At 38.5% G+C, this 18,862-nt stretch overlaps 1 protein-coding gene across 1 annotated transcript in view; it reads left to right on the top strand.

Annotated features, from left to right (window-relative positions):
• The window catches only part of LOC142596751 (interleukin-6 receptor subunit beta-like), a 30,576-nt gene extending 13,999 nt beyond the window's left edge, over positions 1 to 16,577 (top strand). Inside the window, exons 8-15 of the mRNA XM_075727171.1 lie at positions 2,038 to 2,248; positions 3,695 to 3,853; positions 4,806 to 4,928; positions 5,517 to 5,669; positions 7,359 to 7,502; positions 9,791 to 9,887; positions 12,553 to 12,616; positions 16,107 to 16,577. Coding sequence (XP_075583286.1) covers positions 2,038 to 2,248; positions 3,695 to 3,853; positions 4,806 to 4,928; positions 5,517 to 5,669; positions 7,359 to 7,502; positions 9,791 to 9,887; positions 12,553 to 12,616; positions 16,107 to 16,577 — 1,422 coding nt within the window. The remainder of the gene's footprint in view (positions 1 to 2,037; positions 2,249 to 3,694; positions 3,854 to 4,805; positions 4,929 to 5,516; positions 5,670 to 7,358; positions 7,503 to 9,790; positions 9,888 to 12,552; positions 12,617 to 16,106) is intronic.
• The last annotated feature ends 2,285 nt before the right edge of the window (positions 16,578 to 18,862 follow it).

The following is an 18,862-nucleotide window of genomic DNA, read 5'->3' as shown; positions in this document are numbered from 1 at the left end:
GAAAAGCTTGGTAAATCTACTAATTTACTAATTGAGAAGTGCAAATACATCATAATCAGGATGGCAAAAGAGCCTCTGGCTTACAAGAACAGCATCTAGCTGCATGCTTCCCATAATGACATTTAAAGTTCAAACCTACATGTCAGAGGCATCCCTTCTTCTGCAGCAGGAGTCATCAGCTGACTGACTACAGACGATCAGTCATTTTTACCAGCTGAAGTCCTCTTGGTAAGAAATGGACAACTGACAGTCTTGAATGTATAGTCGAGGGGGCCCACAGGCGATTTCAATGAGGAAGGTGTTAATAGAGGTGTTTGTGTGGAAACTAATTAATTCTATCAGGATTCTGAGAGAAAGAGTATCTACAAAGTCCAGGTAGTTTGCCATAGGGGACATCTCTGGCAGAAAGGACAGATACTGGCAAAGTTTTTAAATATCAGAAGATGTGGAAATTTTTGTGGTTACCCCATGCATTTTTGTTACGGGAAAGGAAAGACAGCAGAGGAAACGGACACCTCATCTCCTGATAGTGATGAGAGATCCCCTTGTTCCCTTATCTCCTGAGAAGAAGGTAAAGCTGCACAGTAAATGATTCATTTTGTGATAAAGCAATAGACAGTACATGCCAATTTAAATGTTTAGCTAAGAGAAGAAATTATTCTCCATCTAAATGCTTTAGTTAAAAAAAAAAAAAGTAATATTAAATATAGTATCAGGGCTAGGACCTTCATTCAGGATAACACTTACACTAGCCTATTACATGAAATAAGGTTCAAATCCAGATGGCTTTAACAAACATTGAAGGGGGAGAGTGAAGGAGTGCACTCAGTAATTAACATGTTAAATGTAGAGGGAAAAAAAGTCTTTGGCTCTGATGCCATACTTGTTTAAGCCCATCTGAAACACAGAAAACAGCTTAAAGGTGTTAGAGGCTAGCCATAGCTCCTCTGCTTTTGCTGAAGTTCAGTGAGCAACCTCTACAGAGTTTGGATCAACAGGCACAACATAGCTGGCTTCAGCTCTAAACAGCTAACTGGGCAACATGTATTGCTTCCATGGCTGCAGATAAGACAGGACCTCCTGCAGGACTGCACAAGACAGATCAGTGCTACCCTTTCCCAGTCTCATTTTGCTAAGCTAAGAAAGCTAAATTCTACTAGTTTCTTCTTGTGCGATAGACCTCATATTTCACATATCCTAGGAATTATTTCTCCTACACAGAAACCTTTTCCAGTTTCAAAGCCTGGTAAGAGAGCCATAACACTATTCCCCCAGCAGCTTTACAAGAATCTCATCCTATCTATGTCACTCCATAAATATCCAACTATTTCATTAAGATAACTCGATCTCCCAGCTTTGTGGTATCTTCACACTATTAATTTTGTGCCAAGAAATAGCAGACAACCTTGATACCAGAAGTAATCCTCGCAGAATTCACAGGCCTTCATGTATTGAGTTTGGTTTCTATCTAGATTGCAGTAATTTCCATTTCTGTGCACTCATTTTCCAATCTCTTATAAAGATTAGTACAATAAAATAATGAGTGAACCATCACCACCTAAAACTTTGTATCAATGGATACATAACAAGTTCCAAAGTTGTGGTCTAATTACTAGCATTTACCCTCAAAGAGACCAGATGCCTAACAGAGCCTAGTAGATGAAGATTCCCAGAGGCATACATTGCAATTAAACACCTCTCATTAACTTTCAAGTTCCTAATTATGAGGGGTATGTTCCAGTGAAATGTAGAGAATGTTACAGCTGCTTCACTGCTGTTATTACTAATTGGATACACATAACTAAGATCTCAATTAAGCAAAACACTTAATCCTGTGCTTAAATCTTCTCAATTTAAGCATGCTCTTAATGTTAAGGAAATGTTTTGCTTCATTGATTCCTAATAGCCTAATTAAAACAGTATGATTTTATCCCCATCATTAAAGGTGACATTTTGTTTATACAATTTAATTCCTCTTGATTTTCTGCATGGGACGTAGTAACGCTTCCAGAATAATAATCTTTTTCCTCTTACTAGGTAACACAAAGTGAGAACATCCTTGGATATTACGTTAATGTGGAAAGAATACCCAACAGTTGCAGGGATTCACCAAATCGAATCTTTCTAAAGGACAGAAAAGTTCTTCTAAATCTCTCCATGGCTTATTACAGAGTTAATATTTCCTCCTATAACAAAGCAGGAGAATCTCCACAAGCTGTCTACATTGTCCCAGACTCCTCTGCAACAGGTACTTGCCTTATCTTTCATTCATTAGAGCAGTGGAGAAGTTTTATGAGCAATCTCTAGGCTACCTTTTGACAGTCTTTGGGATAGGGTTAAGCATCCTCTCAAATATTTATTAGGCTGATATTTTTGCATAGTGAGAGTCAGTATTGTTTCTTAAGAAAGGATTTTGTTAGAAGTTAACTAAGACAGACTATTTAACATTCCATTTAGCACTTGTTGTTTTCTCAAGCTAGAGAAATAACTATGTGCTAGATCTACCTATCAAAAGGGCTTATAGAGTATACTCAAAGTTAAGTAGATGCTAGCAGTTTAAACAAAGTCTGCAGAATTATGTGCAAATCTAAGGGTTTGGAGCTAAGTAACTATTAAGAGACCTGCCACCGTCTTATGGGAGAAGGAATAAATAGGATGTACACATCATATTCCAAGGAAGATTTTGTGATGCTTAAACACACAGTTTTTTCATTTAAACAATAGAACTATTTAACAATGTTTTTCTTATAATACAAGCTAGTTTCATTTGCCCTGCAAAGACTTAACAATTTGGGTTTGCCCTTACATTTGACTGCTTTAACTGTCTTCTGATGAAATATATACAACCACTTCAAGCCATCTTTTGACTGACAGCTACTTGTTTACTGAACCCCTCAGCCTGTTCTTCACAGTTCTCCCCAGACACAAACAAAAATTTCAGATTTGGTTGTACTTCTATGCAGGCTGCCTCTATCTGTCATTAATTACTGGGAAGATGCTTGCGTTGTGCTCCCAAGAGAAATTCCTTCTTGGCATGCACAACTTTTCCTCAGCCAGTACAGCCATTTTCTGTAATTTGACTTTATTATATCAGTTTTCAGACAGGAGATGAAATAGAGAATTTTGTCTGTCTGCCACAAGATCCACTTTTTACTCCAAAATGAGAGGTTGCTTTTCTCCCTGCTTAGTTCCATTTAGAAGGTCTTTCCTAGTTTGATAATCTGTCTTTAAAAATGTCAAAATGTTTAAGATCCTTGCAGAAAATGCAAAGTGTATGAAATACAAAATCACATAGCTGTAATCCATAATTAGCCCCTTCTCCTCCTCCCCCAGGTAAGCACTATCTCACAGTTGCTCTATGTATAGCATTTAATAGCGGCTCACAGGAGGTTATTTAGCAATGTCAGGCTTCCTCTTCCTGAGGCTTGGATCAGCCATTTCCCCTTTTCCGATTGTGGGAAATTAAAGGTCATGAACAGCAGTTAACACTGGAGCTCCCAGACACCATTGCAAAGTATCAGATGCTAAGTTTTCTTTACTGTCATACTAGTGTAAACCTTACTATATATTGGTCACCTGCAATGATAAGTACTTAATGAATAATCTTCAAAAAAGAGCAAGGGAGAGAAAGCAAGCAAGAGAAGAGAAAACTGCTTTCCTGTTTATTGATCTCTAATGGTATATTTGTTCACAGACTTGCCTGGCCAAATCCACGTCAAACACCAGGGAACTAATGCAGTTGTCACCTGGACTCCAGAATACAGTCCAAAATGTTTTGTGGTTGACTGGGGCACTGGTAAAGACGATATGCGCATGAAAATAGTAACGACAGCTACCAGAAATTTCACTCTAGGTAACAGCAACCACCACATCTACTTATGGAGGCACCATTTCATTTATTGGTTATTTTTGGTTGGGTAGGGTAGGATTTTCATCCTGTTTTTAAAAGCAAACTGAAGATCCAGATAAGTGCAACTCTTATCTTTGTCCAGCACTGAGGTATCATCTAATTTTTAGCAACACCGAGGCAGATAAAAAGCAGAGTTTTCAGCAGGATTCTTCTGGTCACAGCTGGGCAAGAAATGCAGCTAAGCTGCTGTTGCTGGTCTGATATCTCTCCTCTACCACATTGCAGGCAGACCTATACACTACTGCCTTAAAAAAAAAAAAAAAAAAGTTTCTCTTATCCCTAGGTAAACTTAACTTTAAATACAAACTGCTCTGTTACAGTCTTCCTTAGATTCTTTTTTTATCCCAATGGCTGTCCTTGTCAAAGCCTAATTTCTCAACTCCAGTATTCTGCTTACCAAGCTAGGCATGATGAACTGCAGCCAGAGATCGCTTTACGAGACAGTCATCAAAAATCCTGATTAAAGTCATGTAGGTGGCCCTTGCAAAAGCCATTCAGGACTGTCTTACATCTAGTTGTTTTGTTTGTTTTTAAATACGCTAGCTGAGGGTGAAGTATCTGTCCTTGAACTAAGATATCTACAGCCCTTTTAGTTCCCTACTTCTCCTTCAGCAGCTCAAGCCTTCCAGAGGGAGACTATAAGCAGATCTGGCATCTTTTAAAAGCAAACCTGTGTTATGTCTTGTTCTGCTTTTGAATAGTTTGTATTAAACATCTAGAGACATAGGATGCACATATTTTTCACTCAGTGTAAAGCACTGTAAACTTATACTATGCTTTGAGTCTCAGACAGCAAGAACTACACAGAAAAGCTATAAAGTTGTTGTCTCTCCTTCCCTTCTTTATAATTTATAACTTTTCAGTAAACCCTGATGTACCTTTATTTGTTTTCCAGACAATTTTCAGCCATATAAGTTGTACAAAATAATGGTACATGAATCTGATGTGTGTCAGTGTGAAAGTTTCACAAGACATGAAAAGACTTTGGGAGTGATCCACTTTTACTCAGTTGAAGGAGGTATTCCTCCCCTTTATATAACCTCATCCCTTGTATTTCTTCTCATTTCCTGTCTGCAGCAATAAAAGAAATCCTACACAAAGTTTCTTTTCCAGGTGACTTAGCAGCATTCTCCAGTTAGTGTTGCTTTTGGTCCTAGCAGTTATGCACTGGCAGTGAATGACCTTAACGTTGTTCCTTACTGACAGGTCCGCAGAAATATTATTATTATACATGACACTACCAAAATAACAGAAAGAGGGTCTCAGAGTTTCCGCTCTGTGTAGCTTAAATTTAACTGTGGCCAAAGTCAGGTCTTCTAATCCCAATTCGGTAGTGTCTTATATTGCAAGTTGAAACGAGTATGGCTGTGGCTATTGGAGTAAAAGTGTTTGTAATGAGACAGTCACAATTTCTGCCTACTTTGGTACTGCTTAAGATGAGGGTTTTTTACTGTATGGGATTTCTCCTTCCTCTTCCACTCTTTATGTTATATTTATGACAACTAGAATCAAGCAAGGAGCTCTCTAGGAAGCAGCTAGGTTTCAGTCTTGTATGTCTGTTGCACAAGTATTGATGCAGAACTTAAATTATTATCTGATTTTTAAGTTCCTAGGACAGGTCCTGCTAATGTGACAATTCTGAATATCACAAAGCATTCTGCACTTGTGAAGTGGACTGAAATAGCTGCTGAAGACTGTCTGGGTTTTCTTCAGGGATACAGGATCAGCTACACAGATGCATCAAGGAAGAAGTCTCTGGGTAAGTCACTGTTGCTCAGAACAAAGCAGCAGCTCAGAGCCATGACAGGAAAGTATCATACAGACCCATTAAGTGCTGTTGCAGCACACTACTGAGTTACTTAGATTTCTGTGGGAATTGAGCGCCCTCAAAGGTCAGCTCCTGGTTAGAGCTTTAATGCTGTAGATGGTCCTATGAATACCTAGAATCTTCTAGATATTATCTCAAATTTAATATTTAAAGAAAATATTTCCTTAAAACTTACAGTTCTAAGACTACTGCAGATTTCTCTAGTAACACTGAAAGGAAGATGTACACGCTAAAGATTTCTGAGGTATCAAGATTTCAGTCACAATACTTTTATGTTTCATTGCAACTCAGCAAGCTTGATTCTGAGCCTTTCTATAGGACTTAAGAAATTATATATTTCTTTTTTTAACTCAGTTAGCAGGGAATACAGTTTGTGTTTCTTACCTGTTTTCAAAAACATTATTATTAATTTCATTTTTAGAAATATTTTCTTAAATTGATAGCTTTTGTGTTTAACTACAAAGGATGAAACTTCTACACATTGAAATAAATGAATAGTTGTGAGCTCAAACCACTTGAGTTTTCAAAACAAATCCCCATACTTCTTTTGACAAATATTTTTCTTCTGGTCTGCAGTGGAAAGTCTTCTTGCTGTAAGTAATAATACATTAACTTTGCACATACTGACTTTCAAATGAAATTAAAGACATGCCATGGAAGAGAAATAGCACCTAAGATCTGACAAGGGAGAATAGCAAGGGTTCTGTAATTCATGTTGGCCTATGCCTTTACAGGACCATAAAAAGTAACAAAAGCTTCAAAACCACAGTGTTAGCAGGAGGTTTGGCACCATTTTCATGGGGCTCTATTCCACCCCAAATACCTATAAGAAAGCACAAGACAAGACAGAAGGGGAGTGTTCAGAACTGAACTTTATTTTTATTTTTTTTCCTCTGCCCTAATCAGTCAATACAACAGTGACATGATACCCAATTGCCATGTTTTCCAGGCAAGAAGAATAATTTTATTGGAGAACTTGGGGGAAGGAAGCCTATAGGCTACAGCACCATTTCCACTTCTATGAAGATCTTAAATCACAGTGGCAAACTTGAAAAGTAATTTCTGCCCTGTTAAAAGCACACTACAGCATTGTTGGTTGCATTATTCTGGCCAGGGGAAAAGTCACTGCACCATCAGAAAAGAAACATTGAGCTGAAAGCCCTACAAAGCAGCTGAAGCAGAATGCACAGCCCTTTTTCTGTACTGAATGATGAGTAATATCACTGCTGTTAATCGAGGTGAATAACTGCTGACTACAGTAGTGAGGGTAAAGCATGTGATAGGGTCTAGTCCTTATGCCAACTGATACAGCCAATACGAAAACCACTGTTTAGCATGTTAGGTGTATTTTCCTGTCACGCAGTATGCACAGCCTTCTGCTAAGGCTAAACATCCTTGGTGTGTTAAAAGCTCATGCTTTTTACCTCTGGATTTAAAATGTACATAAGTATTTTGGAGAAATCTTGTACCCATCCAAATAACTTCTGCACAGTGTGGCTTCCTCCAGGTGTGGATTAGGGCACAGAAATTTTGCCTTTTCCCCAGTCAGCTGCATTGATAAAGACTCAGCCATTAGAGTTTGTGTAATAGTCTCTTTCCCCAACCTCTCTTGCGTTTCAGCTATTACTCTCAATTCTTCTACCACAAGTTACCGTCTTACCGGACTGAAGGCAAAAACCACCTACCGTGTGCAGATTTCAGGATTCACTAATGTTGGCGAAGGACCTCCAACTCTCTCACAACCTTTCAGCACTCCAAAATATGGTACTGTGGAAACTCTATGCTTCTGTTTTATACAGCATCAATCCTTGCTTTATGTGCTATATATAGCATTATTCTCTACCCTTTCCTGCTTTTCCAGGAGTAAGAAAGTGCTCATGCACAAGAGTTATTAGTCAATCCTCAGCTACTGATAGCAAAAAAATTGTTCCTTTGTTAGAGGTGAACTATGTGTCACAGAACAACCTGCTGTATTTCATTACATAACATGCAGGGAAGACTTAGCTAGGGTTCCATCTCTGAAACATTTTCTGACCTTTTTATGCTAGCTATATGCACATATCTTTATTTATTGCCAATTTCTGTCATAGATTTCAGTAGTTTAAATATTCTGCCTGTGACTACCTAAGTTCAGTTGCTCTTGGCAAAATCCTTAGCAAACATGTAAAAGTGGTTTCCAGTCAGACCTTTGAGCCATTAATGGGGGGGGGAAACACCAAACAAAAAACCCCAAAAAACAAAGAACAAAACAAAACAAAAATTCCCCAGATCATGAAGTCTCTTTCAATTGTTCCTATTGTGGGTGACAGCTAATCATAGTATCTTTTGTTTTCTAATAATTTAAGTACACTTTACATAACAGGTCCTATAGTTCACTGGCAAAAGTTTGCTTTTTTCAAAGGTGTCTGGATAGGCTAAGAAGATCAATATAGTTACATTTACAAAGTCTCATATATCATAATCATATAGGGTTGGCTAAACATGGTCTCTCAAACATTTTCAGCGTCTTATCAGTTAAACTAAATCTAACACTGCAGTAGACTCTTTTTTGGTTTGATCACAGTTTCACTCAATTGAAGGTTTCTAAATAAAAAAAGAAAAGAACTAAGGCTAAGAAGAAAGGCTAAGGATGGTATCAACCACAGGAAAAGTAACCTGTGAAATTCAGAGACAGAATTATGCAAATGACTGCTCCCCACTACAGCTTCTTTGTATTAAGTGAAGGAGATATAAACACAAACAACTGAATAGTCAAAAGTGTGAAGCAGAAAGAAAAAGGAAAGAAATTAAAAATATTCTTTGAAATCAACAGGGTTTCCACTCCCTCCTCCCCCCCGCCAGTGAAATCCTTTCTCCTGTCAACACAAGAAATTAAAGTGTCTCCACTGGAGTTTTTCTGCAGGACTTTATTCCATGCATTCTACTGAACATATATTTGGATAGGATTCAATTTTCCAGGAAAATAACAAAAATGCAGAGTTAATTTAATGCAAAATTTTAAAAATTCAAGTAATTACATTGAATTTAAACATTAAATTTACTATTTCCCCCCTCCCCAACATTTCACAAGTTATTTAATCCATTAGGAGAATCTCAGGTTTCCTTGTCATAAAAGCCTTTTTCAGCAACATAGCAATTTGCAGCTTTTCAAATACATTTTTAAGCAAAATTAAGTAGTAGAAATTTTTGTTGGCAAGTGGGTAGGAAAAGAAAAAGCAAGCAGCCTTTTTGCAAATATGGTTTGTCAGTACCAGCAACACAATCATGGACTGACCACACTTTCCTGGAGCTATTTTGAAACTTTTGATTTAGCTATCTGTAAAAAACACCCCAACCCACTCTTCATATCACAGACTGCTTTTGTTTCTGTGTCAGCAGCAATGCTCTCACTGCCTGAGGACTTTATCAACCTTCATTAACCTTTCAAGCACTTAATCTCCTTCAGGGAGGTGGAGGGAAGTATCTTGAGCATGTATTAACATAACCAATAGGAGATGTAGGTTTGCAGCAAGGGTTGACAAATGGCTGACTTCAGATAAAATTGTCTTAATGTTCCTAACATGTGAAGCATGTCACCTACCAAATACACAAACCATATTATTATCAGGACCAGGTGGGATCTCACCAAAAAAAAAAAAAAAAAAAAAACCAAACCCTACTACTAAAACCTGAAACAGATTAAAAGTGACTTTTACTCAAATAGTTACTTATGAACTCAGACCTGCATCAGGGTCCTGACCCATAAAACAAGCTCAAGCTCACATAATAGCATGGGGAGTAGGAATACTTCTTTTATTATAAAGTGTTTATCTTTGTATGGTGGATTTAAGAATTCAGCACATATATTTAAATATCTTAAAAATACAAACCTGAAAGCCTCAGACCCCCCAGAAATGCCAGGTATTGCTTTAACTAGATTTCACTCACAGGAATCCCAGAACATCTGTAAAGTTTGACTTGATTTCTGTTTGAAATATTTCTCTTGCAGAGGCAATATAGCCTTTCTATACTTGATACCATAAGTCTGATTCAATCTCTCCATTTCCCATCAGATAAAGGAGAATTTGAAGTTTTTGTGACCATCCTTTGCTTCAGCATGATGTTCTTTCTCATCTTAGCACCTCTCACTTGTTCTCGGGTGCTTAAAAGGTAAGAAGGGAATATTGGCTGAAGTTAGCAGCACTTCCGTTTTGCTTAACCCCAGGTTTCAGAGCAGTGGGCCTTTTTTGTCATTAAAAGCAACACAACCCAAAAAGCACACAAAACAAAAGCCATGCCACCCATTTACACAGTGAGAGCAATTACAAATCACTGTAAGCTGATTACAATAGTTTGTCAAAAATCTATAATCTTTTGCTGTTGATAGAGTTATCTGACTACCTCCTATCTCAAACACTTGAAAAGAGTAAGGACCATTTCTCACAGTGGAAATAGGTTATTTATATGGAAAAAGCATGTATTTGATTATTTTGCTCTTTCATTCCCAACTGATAATCCTATCTCTTCTACTGAAATACAAAAATAAATTCCAGCAACATACACAATTTGATGTTGCCATCTAAGCAGTTTCCTGAAAGCACATTTTGATGTTAACTGTATAGATTATTTACATAAGCACATAATGAGAATGAGTAATGGATGGATGAGTAGGAAGTAGAGAGAATAACAAGGGTACCTGTAAGATATGGATGAGGTCCTCTTATTTTAGGAGAAATTGTTCTTTGCTCTGCAGGAATAAAGTACACCCCTCTCAAATTAATCTGAGGTACAATATTACGGGCTTACACTACCATCAAAACAAAAGTCGCTTGCATAGTAACAGATTCTAATATTAATTTTCTGATAAACCTAGTTGCGTACAACTATTCTTATCACTATTTTGATGTCCTAGAGCACTACCCTCCCTTTTTCTCCTTTTTACAAAGCACCAACCTCAGAAGCTGAAAGCACAGCTGCTAAAGGACAGAACAGACAGATGGTACAACCTGTGGCTTGAAAGCCGTACAGCATGACGTAGCTCACCTTAGCTTATGCATCAGGCTAAACTCCTGCCCTTGCCATTGGGAAACAGACTGCACTCCACATGAAGTCTCCTGTGTACTTTCCTTTTCAGATTTTACTTTAATTTGCTCTGTAGCTGATCCAGCCTTTTTGACAAGAACTTCTGAGACCCACACAGAAATTTTGACCTAGAGCAAACTTCATTGTGTTAAACATAAGATCATACTTCATTGTCTGGGCCCATTAGGAAAGAATTTTTGGAAAACTAAAAAACCAGCACACAGAAGCCCAGTGTAGCACTACAAAATAGCAGTTAAATATGTAGTTGTATTGAATACCTGGAACTGAGATCAAGGGTCCCAAGGATCTCAATTGCCTGCTTGATTTGTAAAAAAGGACTCACCAGCCAGCCAAACACCCACCTTCATAAGATCAGCAAGGAGATTCAATGACTCTACAGACTCAGACTTCACCTCAAACCACAGTCTAAACAGAGGCTTGCAGCTAATGAAGTCAAGATTTGATCTGAAATCCAGACAACACTGAAGCCAACACTAAGGCAGGGTGATGGGCTACATAACCTCCCACAGTCTTTCATAGCTCGATTGAGTTTTTTTTCCTATGGAGGTGAGTCATTGCCCAAAGCTGACAGAGGGGTGCTCTTAGAGCAGCTGCTGACAGGGAGGTGACCAGCTCAAAAACGTTGAGAGATGGTCTCCCTCTACTCCCACAGGAACCAGTGGTGAGCAGTCAGGGGTGACTGATGCCAATAGGATCAATCAGCTCAGCAGAAACTCCTTTTGAAATTCCCATTCTACCCCACTACTGCCCCTCCACAGGGAAACCACAGCTGGCCTCTGCCAGCATGGGGCCGGGGCCAGCACCAGCATCCCAGGGTGGCAGTGATGGGCAGGCCACCATTACAGCCTGTCCTCTTGGGAATGGCCAGGGAGGACAATGCCTGAGGTGCTGCCCATGGTGGGGTGGCCCAGGGAGGCTGGAGAGCATAGCAGCTTGTTGCCAGTTTTGTTGTTTCTGAGCCCCCAGGTATAAGGAAGGAGCTTGGAAAAAAGGGGTCTGATGAGAGGACTGTGGACAAGCGTTCAGCTGAAACCCATTTGAACAGCTTGATTGGCAAACTCAGCTCTACCTTACAAACCCCTTTCTCCACAGCAGAAGCAGCTGGTGTGTTTTTAGTAAAGGTGTGTTTAGATTTCTGTCAGGTGAAACAGTGAGATGCTGTATGTAAGAGCTCCCAGAGCCAAGCTCAAAACTATCAGGAAAGAGCAGGAGCTGCGTTGTTTCTCCTCTTCTGGTCTGTGGGTCCTAGGGAGAGCTTCTTCCAGGCCACTGGTGTCATTGCACAGAAGCTAAAAACAGCAACAGCTTACTCTTTATTTGAGAGGAAGTAAACTTCTAAGTAGGAGCCCAGGAGCAAATACTTACTAAAACAAACTTCCTCCTATGTGTCCAAGAGTCCTCAAGGAAGATTGAGGTTCTGTGGAAATGATTGCGAATTAGGAATATACAATGATCAAACGTATAGGAAGAGACAGCATTACCAGCTCCTGTCACAGTTTCTTTGTCCTTAAACAAAGATGCTAATCTTCACTAACTCAGCATTTCAGTGCAGACTATCAAGCTTGGTCTTCAGTATTTCATTGGCATTATGCTTAATAGTCATTGTAGAAAGTCTTGTTTTGATGCTCATGAATATACTGATAAAATGTTATGTATAAATGGTAGTTAATTTAAATGCATAGTACATGTCAGTCATTTAACCTGACAATATATTTATAATATTTCTTTGCAGGCTGAAAATATCATGCTGGCCCAGTGTACCAAGTCCAAGAAACAGCAGCACACTCCAAGATATGGCAAGTACTCTTCTGATGGTGTGAAAAAATACACAAGGGAGATCTTTCCTACTGATTAATCAGTAATGCTAGTCATTAGTCTTTTCACAATTCACCCTAGTAAATGTCTAATAACAGTTGGGAAGCTAGGGTAATATTAGAAATATAGGATGAGGGAGGGTTGTTGTTTAGGTGAGGCTGTATAAACTTTTGAATTTAATAAAAGTTTTCAGGCTTTTTTGAGAACATTATAGAGTGTATTTAAAGGTACAGTTGTTAAAAGAAAAAGCAAATTTGAATGGGGGGAGATGGAGCCTAAAGGGAGAAATTCAGGTTCCACATTCAGTCAGTTTTCACCAACTGGAACTGATTATTAAGTACTATTTATTCAAAACGAAGTAATGCATTGTGGCCTAATTCCACAGAAGTCTCACAACAGCAGCCATGTTTATGTTGTTTTCTGAAATCTGCTCCTCAGCCCTCAGTCTCCACCTGCCTCCAGAGCAATCCAGGGGCTCTGGCTGGTCAGCTGGTAGCTGGCTGAGGAGCACCTACTAGTCAACAGGCATCAAGGTTCAGCTTCACGTTCAAATCTTGCCCATGGCCTTCCCATATGCTTTGGTAAGGATACTGGAATTTCAGGACTGAAGAAGCACCTGGAAATCAACTGTTAGAAGGCAGCTGCATGTTACTCACTTTTGCCTATTAGTGGACTTATTTGCATCTTCCTCTCCTTACCTCCCTCCTTTTAAACAAGTTTCTGCTCCAGTTTTGCTGACATCTGATACTAAAAGACCTTCCTCAAGGAAACCTCAGATTATCTTGCAAGTCTCAGACCGCCAATCATTATGCTTTTGGAGCAGGAACTTGCACTGCTTTCCTTTTAAAACCTTTTTGATTTTTTCTGGCAGACCTGAACTTAACTTGGCACTTGTAGATCTAGTTTCTCAGGCCAACTTGTGGGCTTTAACAAACCAGACTTCTATCTATTTAGTCAGAGATCAAGCAGAAGCTGGAAGGTATCTACAAGCCAGACACTGTTCAAATCTAGGACACAGAATGAAACCATCAGCAACAAAAATTCAGAAGACCCTGACAGGCTGCTGGTAATCAAAGGTTTTGCTGAACATCAGCATTGCTTCCTTCAATAGAGCAAATATGAACTTTCATAGTCCAAATCAGGACTTCTTTGCTTGCTTTCTTCCACCTAAATATAGATAAAGAAGTGGTGACCTCACAGGTAGTATCAGATAGTCATTTTGCCAAAGCCAGACAATGCTGAACAAAGGAGGATCAGATGTACAAATGTACAGCTGTACAAAGTCAAAAGTTTCAAAAGTGATGCTGTTGGAAGATTGCAGTTCCACTGTTTTGTTCAGTTAAAGAAATTGATATGTTTATGAGCACCAGGCAACTTCTGGTTCTCAGTGCTGGGATTCAGATGTCCCTCACTGACCATGCCAGTAATAATAACCACCTAATCCTCTTCCTTCTTCTCCACCATGCATTTAGAAAGTGAAAGACCTGCAGATTCAATACTTGTTCGAAGTGAGACTTCTCAAAGGCAAAAAAGGCATCTAGTATATTCAGCATCTGGGGAAATTCTACCTTAAAGAAAGACCTGAAGCTGTTCCAATGTAATAATAAGCTTAGGTGGAGTTGAATTGCAGGATAGAAGTTCAGCAAGAAAGGAGCAAGAACTACCAGACAAAATAACCTAATAGGTTCAAAGAATAATTTGCCATTGTGAAGAAGCGCAGGTGAAATACATTGAGGCTGCACGTTATAGAAAGGACAAAGGTTTTATGAGCTAGACTGCCACTTTGGCATAAATACTTGAAAAGCAAAATACACCTATTTCAAATGCATTTAATTGTCCCTGCAAAGGCAAAGCAACTATAAAAGGAAATGAAGGCTGTATTAGCCAAGTCTGGTAAAGAAATACTATAATGTTGATAACATGGCAGAAATAACAGATATCAGAGAAGGGTTTTGGGGAAAGCAGAAAAAGCTCTGTGTGAGGAGACAGTACAATAAAGCAGTTACCAGATATATTGCCTAGAAGTAATCTGGTATTATGAACAGTTCATGAAATGTGGAGAAAGGTACTCCCCAAATGAGCACTGTAAAATGCAGGCAAGGAGTAAATCTTACTATATTCTGTATATTTAGTCTATTTGTAGGTCATTTCAAGACTGAACCCCATCAGGTTATTTGAAAAATGTAGCAACTCTTGACAGAAACACATATATAGTCCAGATAGGTGGCAAGAGAATTTGTACTTTAAATCCAGACAGAGCATTCTTTATTGGAATCTAAGGTAATGATACATCCCATGGTACAGAGCAGCAGGAGGAACTGGAGACACTCTCAATTCAGTCAGCACACAGAGGTCAGGAAAATGAACTATGGAGACTAACATGGCAAGCCAGCCACCTCATCAGTATCCTGTTCTTCATGTTTAGACAAGATTCTTCAAAGATGCTGCTGCTTCTTCACCTATTAGTGCCTCTTTCAGACAGAAGCTCACATAGAACTTACTTTAGATTTGGTAGGTGTAGAGTTTGGGCTGCTGTCCATAATAAATATGATAATGGCGATACATATCACACAGGTCTTTATTCAAAACAAGGCAAAAGCTGACCATGCAGAGGTGTCTACTCATCCCATTACAAGACAAAAATAGAGATATTTTATGGGGGATTGCCGAGATTTCAAAGAACACATACTTATTTCCAAGTCAGAACACAAATTGTAAGAAGAAAGAAAAAAAAAAGATACACACTTATTTATTTCTTGTGAAAGAACCATAACACTTTAAACAACTTGAGAGCAACTGAGGAGGGGAAAAAAAAAAAGGGGGGGGAGGGGAAAAGTGCTAATAGTTATACCAGAGAACATAAAAGCCTGGACATAATTTTAAAAATATTATAGCAAAAGTGGGCAAACCCAGCAGAACAGTCTAGGTGGAAAAGAAGGATGCTTGGTGTTACAAACTATTCTCCATTTAATCATTCAGAATTTGCAAAAACTTGTAACTCAAGGTATACTTAGATCACAACATGGCATTAAGTTGAATAACAAACTGCTTGCAGCAGCTGATAGCTAAAGCTTGTTTGGCTGCTGTTCAATTCAAGCTGCTGCCTTTTTATAGTAACACATTGGTTAAACTTTTTGAAAGCTGTGGGTCTCAGAACAGCACATCATGACGCCTACATTTTATCATCACTACGTTTTGTCCTAAGCACATATAAAAGCAAGAAAAACTGTGCTTAAAGACTATGGGAGAAGAGAAGGTGGGTCCTCTGAATTAGGGAAATAAATATTTTCATTCATATTTCTAACACCAATGAAGGTGAAATAAAATCGATTAGTTAGCATTTTATAGAGGCAGGACCAGGTTGCCTGTCTCCTAGCTTTATTCTTTTGTTATTTATTTCAGTAAATTGCCAATTGCACTTTGCAAAAGTATGATACTAAAATTATTCTTTCTCCTTGTTTTGTCTTGCAGACTAATTGGAAACCTGTTTCAAGGTCACTGCTTCAGGTCCTATCAGACAATGATACCACCAGCCTTTATGTCATAGAGCATGAGTCAAAGGCTCCTTTGACGCTAGACCTCTTTACAGATGGTGGAGAAGACAGTAAGTGTGACACTTGCCAGTCAGAAGAACCTAGCAATAGCATAGACATAAGCCTAAGGCATGAAGAAATCCCTGAAAAAGCAGTTACAAGTGAGGAAGAAGGAATCATTTCCATTACAGTACCACTCTTGAGTGACTACACCAGCATGGAGTTCAGCCAGAAAGCCCTGATGAGTCTGACAGTGAAGCTGCCTGCAAGAGCTGCTCATCCTCATCTGGAAATGGAACTAAGCAGTAAGCCAGCACAAACTGAGCATAAGGTTTTGTTTGCTCCCCAAGACTATCTCAAACAAAGCCAGGTAGTATTTTTGCCATCTGGACCATCTTTGATGGGATAAGTCAATTTGAACTGAAGCATCTTCATAATTTGCCATGCCATAGAATTAAGTTCCAAAATCTCTGATGCTTGAATGGAGCCATTAGGATGGTATAGGACAGTGAGCTTGTGACAATAGTCTCTACTTCAATAAGCTTCCTTGGTGAAATAGATTGATTATATAATTAGCTATTTCACTACAGTCATTCTGTGGAAAGTCCTACTGTCTTCACACAGGCAAAACTCTCAGGGAACTGTATGAAAAAAACTTCCAGTAAGGTACCTTTTGCTCGGTGCTTAGTCCCAGGGCACTCAGAAAGCTGTTTCAAGGCTTCCACTATAAGCACAATGCTGTTCTAGTAATCAGGAGAGTTCTCCAATCACTGCAATCAGTTTAAGACCTGATTTTCAGATCTGATAAGTCCTTCAGTAAATCCAGCAGAAGTGTCTACCACTCCAAAGAAACTCTCCAGCTGGTCAAAGTTGGCCAAACAAAAGAGCAAAAAGCCTTGAATTTAGGAATAGAAAATGATGCTTATCTGTCTATGTAAAGCATTATTAAGTGCTTTACGTCTTTGATCTTTACACCTTTATTTATTGTAGACGAACAGTGCTGTGTAAATGAAGATGATAATAAGTATCATTATTAGTACTGGAGTTTTTACTTGCATTAAATTAAGGCTATTTCTTCCTACATTTATCTACACATAGAAATCCATTCATGTTCTGAAATGAGATGTAGTTGCAGATACGATTTCACACTGCATGCAATTACAGTATCTGTTGAACAGACTTCAAGAGCTGAATAGATAGTTTAGTTAGTCATCCGTCCAAAGCTTGCATGGAGGAGTCGTCACTAGACTACAGGGGATAAAAGAGTCTTCTTTAATATGCTTGGTATGTGACTCCATCATCTATCTCCATGGTGCAAGGAGTCTGAACTGGTTTTCCAGTTTAAAACAGCTTCTCATCTGTGAACTCTGTAGGCATTAATGGTTTGCAGTTATTGTAGAAGACCCAGTTTATTGTTGTTGTCTCTAGTTTATGGAGCATTTTATTAAAATTATTTTGTGGAAAAATAAATTTATCAACTGTACCATAAGCACCAGAGGCTCCTTAGATGGACATCTTCTAAGATTCTCTCATTAAAAGTGAAGGACAATTCACATTCACACAAATATTTCCATGTATATTAGGCAGTATGAATTACAGAATAGCCATTGTTACAAAAAGCTCAAAGACATTGCATATGCCCCACTTGATTGATTTAGTGAGGCCTCATAACAAAACCTGTTCTATTCACTTTCCTTATTTATATTCACTCTCTCTTTATTTATATCTCTTTATGTCTGTTAGGACTGGCAGTAACCAACCTGTTCTTCACTGCGGGTTTTGCATTGTTTTTTCTGAGCACTTAAAATGCAATGTTTCGCCACAAAGCAATGTACTCATTTACACTCACCCTTGTTACCTTTGAATTTAGGAGAACACAAATGATCCTGCTATTAGCAGAGCTGTTGCTACTTGCAATATCTAGTAGAGGGGCTGAAATGAAAAACAGTTATGGACAATAAAGTCCTCAAATAATATACAATCATTATCAAGTAGTCATGTGAACAGAGCCTAATTTGTCCATTTTCCAAATATAAGAAATTTCCATGCTCCTTACCTATTCTTTCATTTCTGGCCAGAGCAACTTATTTTCCTGGTGCTGTTGGTACCTTCAATAACTTGCTTACCCCTGTAAGCACTGAATTCATTTTTTCTTACTCTGCACCTACCAAACCAGTACATCTTATTATGTTACATATGAAGTATGAAGTAAGTAAGTAGAATCAAATCAATGGCTTGTGAGCAGTTTCAGTATATGAAGTAGCCTTCATACAAGAAACTCAAAAGACAGTTTGGGCTTTTGACCTGGTGAGTATTGCCTCCATGATATTAGCTATTGCCTGATACCTTGCTAAAGAAAATCCAATTACCAGGCCAGGAGAATTTCCCTAGAAATACACATGGACCTATTTCCCTCAAATAGAAGGGATGGATGTATTCCACTTTCAGTTATAAAGCTCACAGTATATCTAATTCTTAATTGATCTCATTAGATCAATACCACACTCAATATTTGTATAATGGCTGTAAATTGTACATTTGGGAGAATGAGGGATACATGAAAAATCATGGTGTGGAATTTAGATATAAATGAAGAACTCATACATCATGAGGTATCCTTTGAGAGCAAAGAAAGAGCTAAATGGTTTCATCCAGCCCAAAAGGAGGCTTTGGTGGAATAATGTACCTACTCAG

The sequence above is a fragment of the Pelecanus crispus genome, chromosome Z, assembly GCF_030463565.1.
Source record: "Pelecanus crispus isolate bPelCri1 chromosome Z, bPelCri1.pri, whole genome shotgun sequence".
Classification (NCBI taxonomy): Eukaryota; Metazoa; Chordata; class Aves; order Pelecaniformes; family Pelecanidae; genus Pelecanus; species Pelecanus crispus.
Note: the sequence above shows the minus strand (reverse complement) of the source record. Positions and strands in the feature narration are given on the sequence as shown.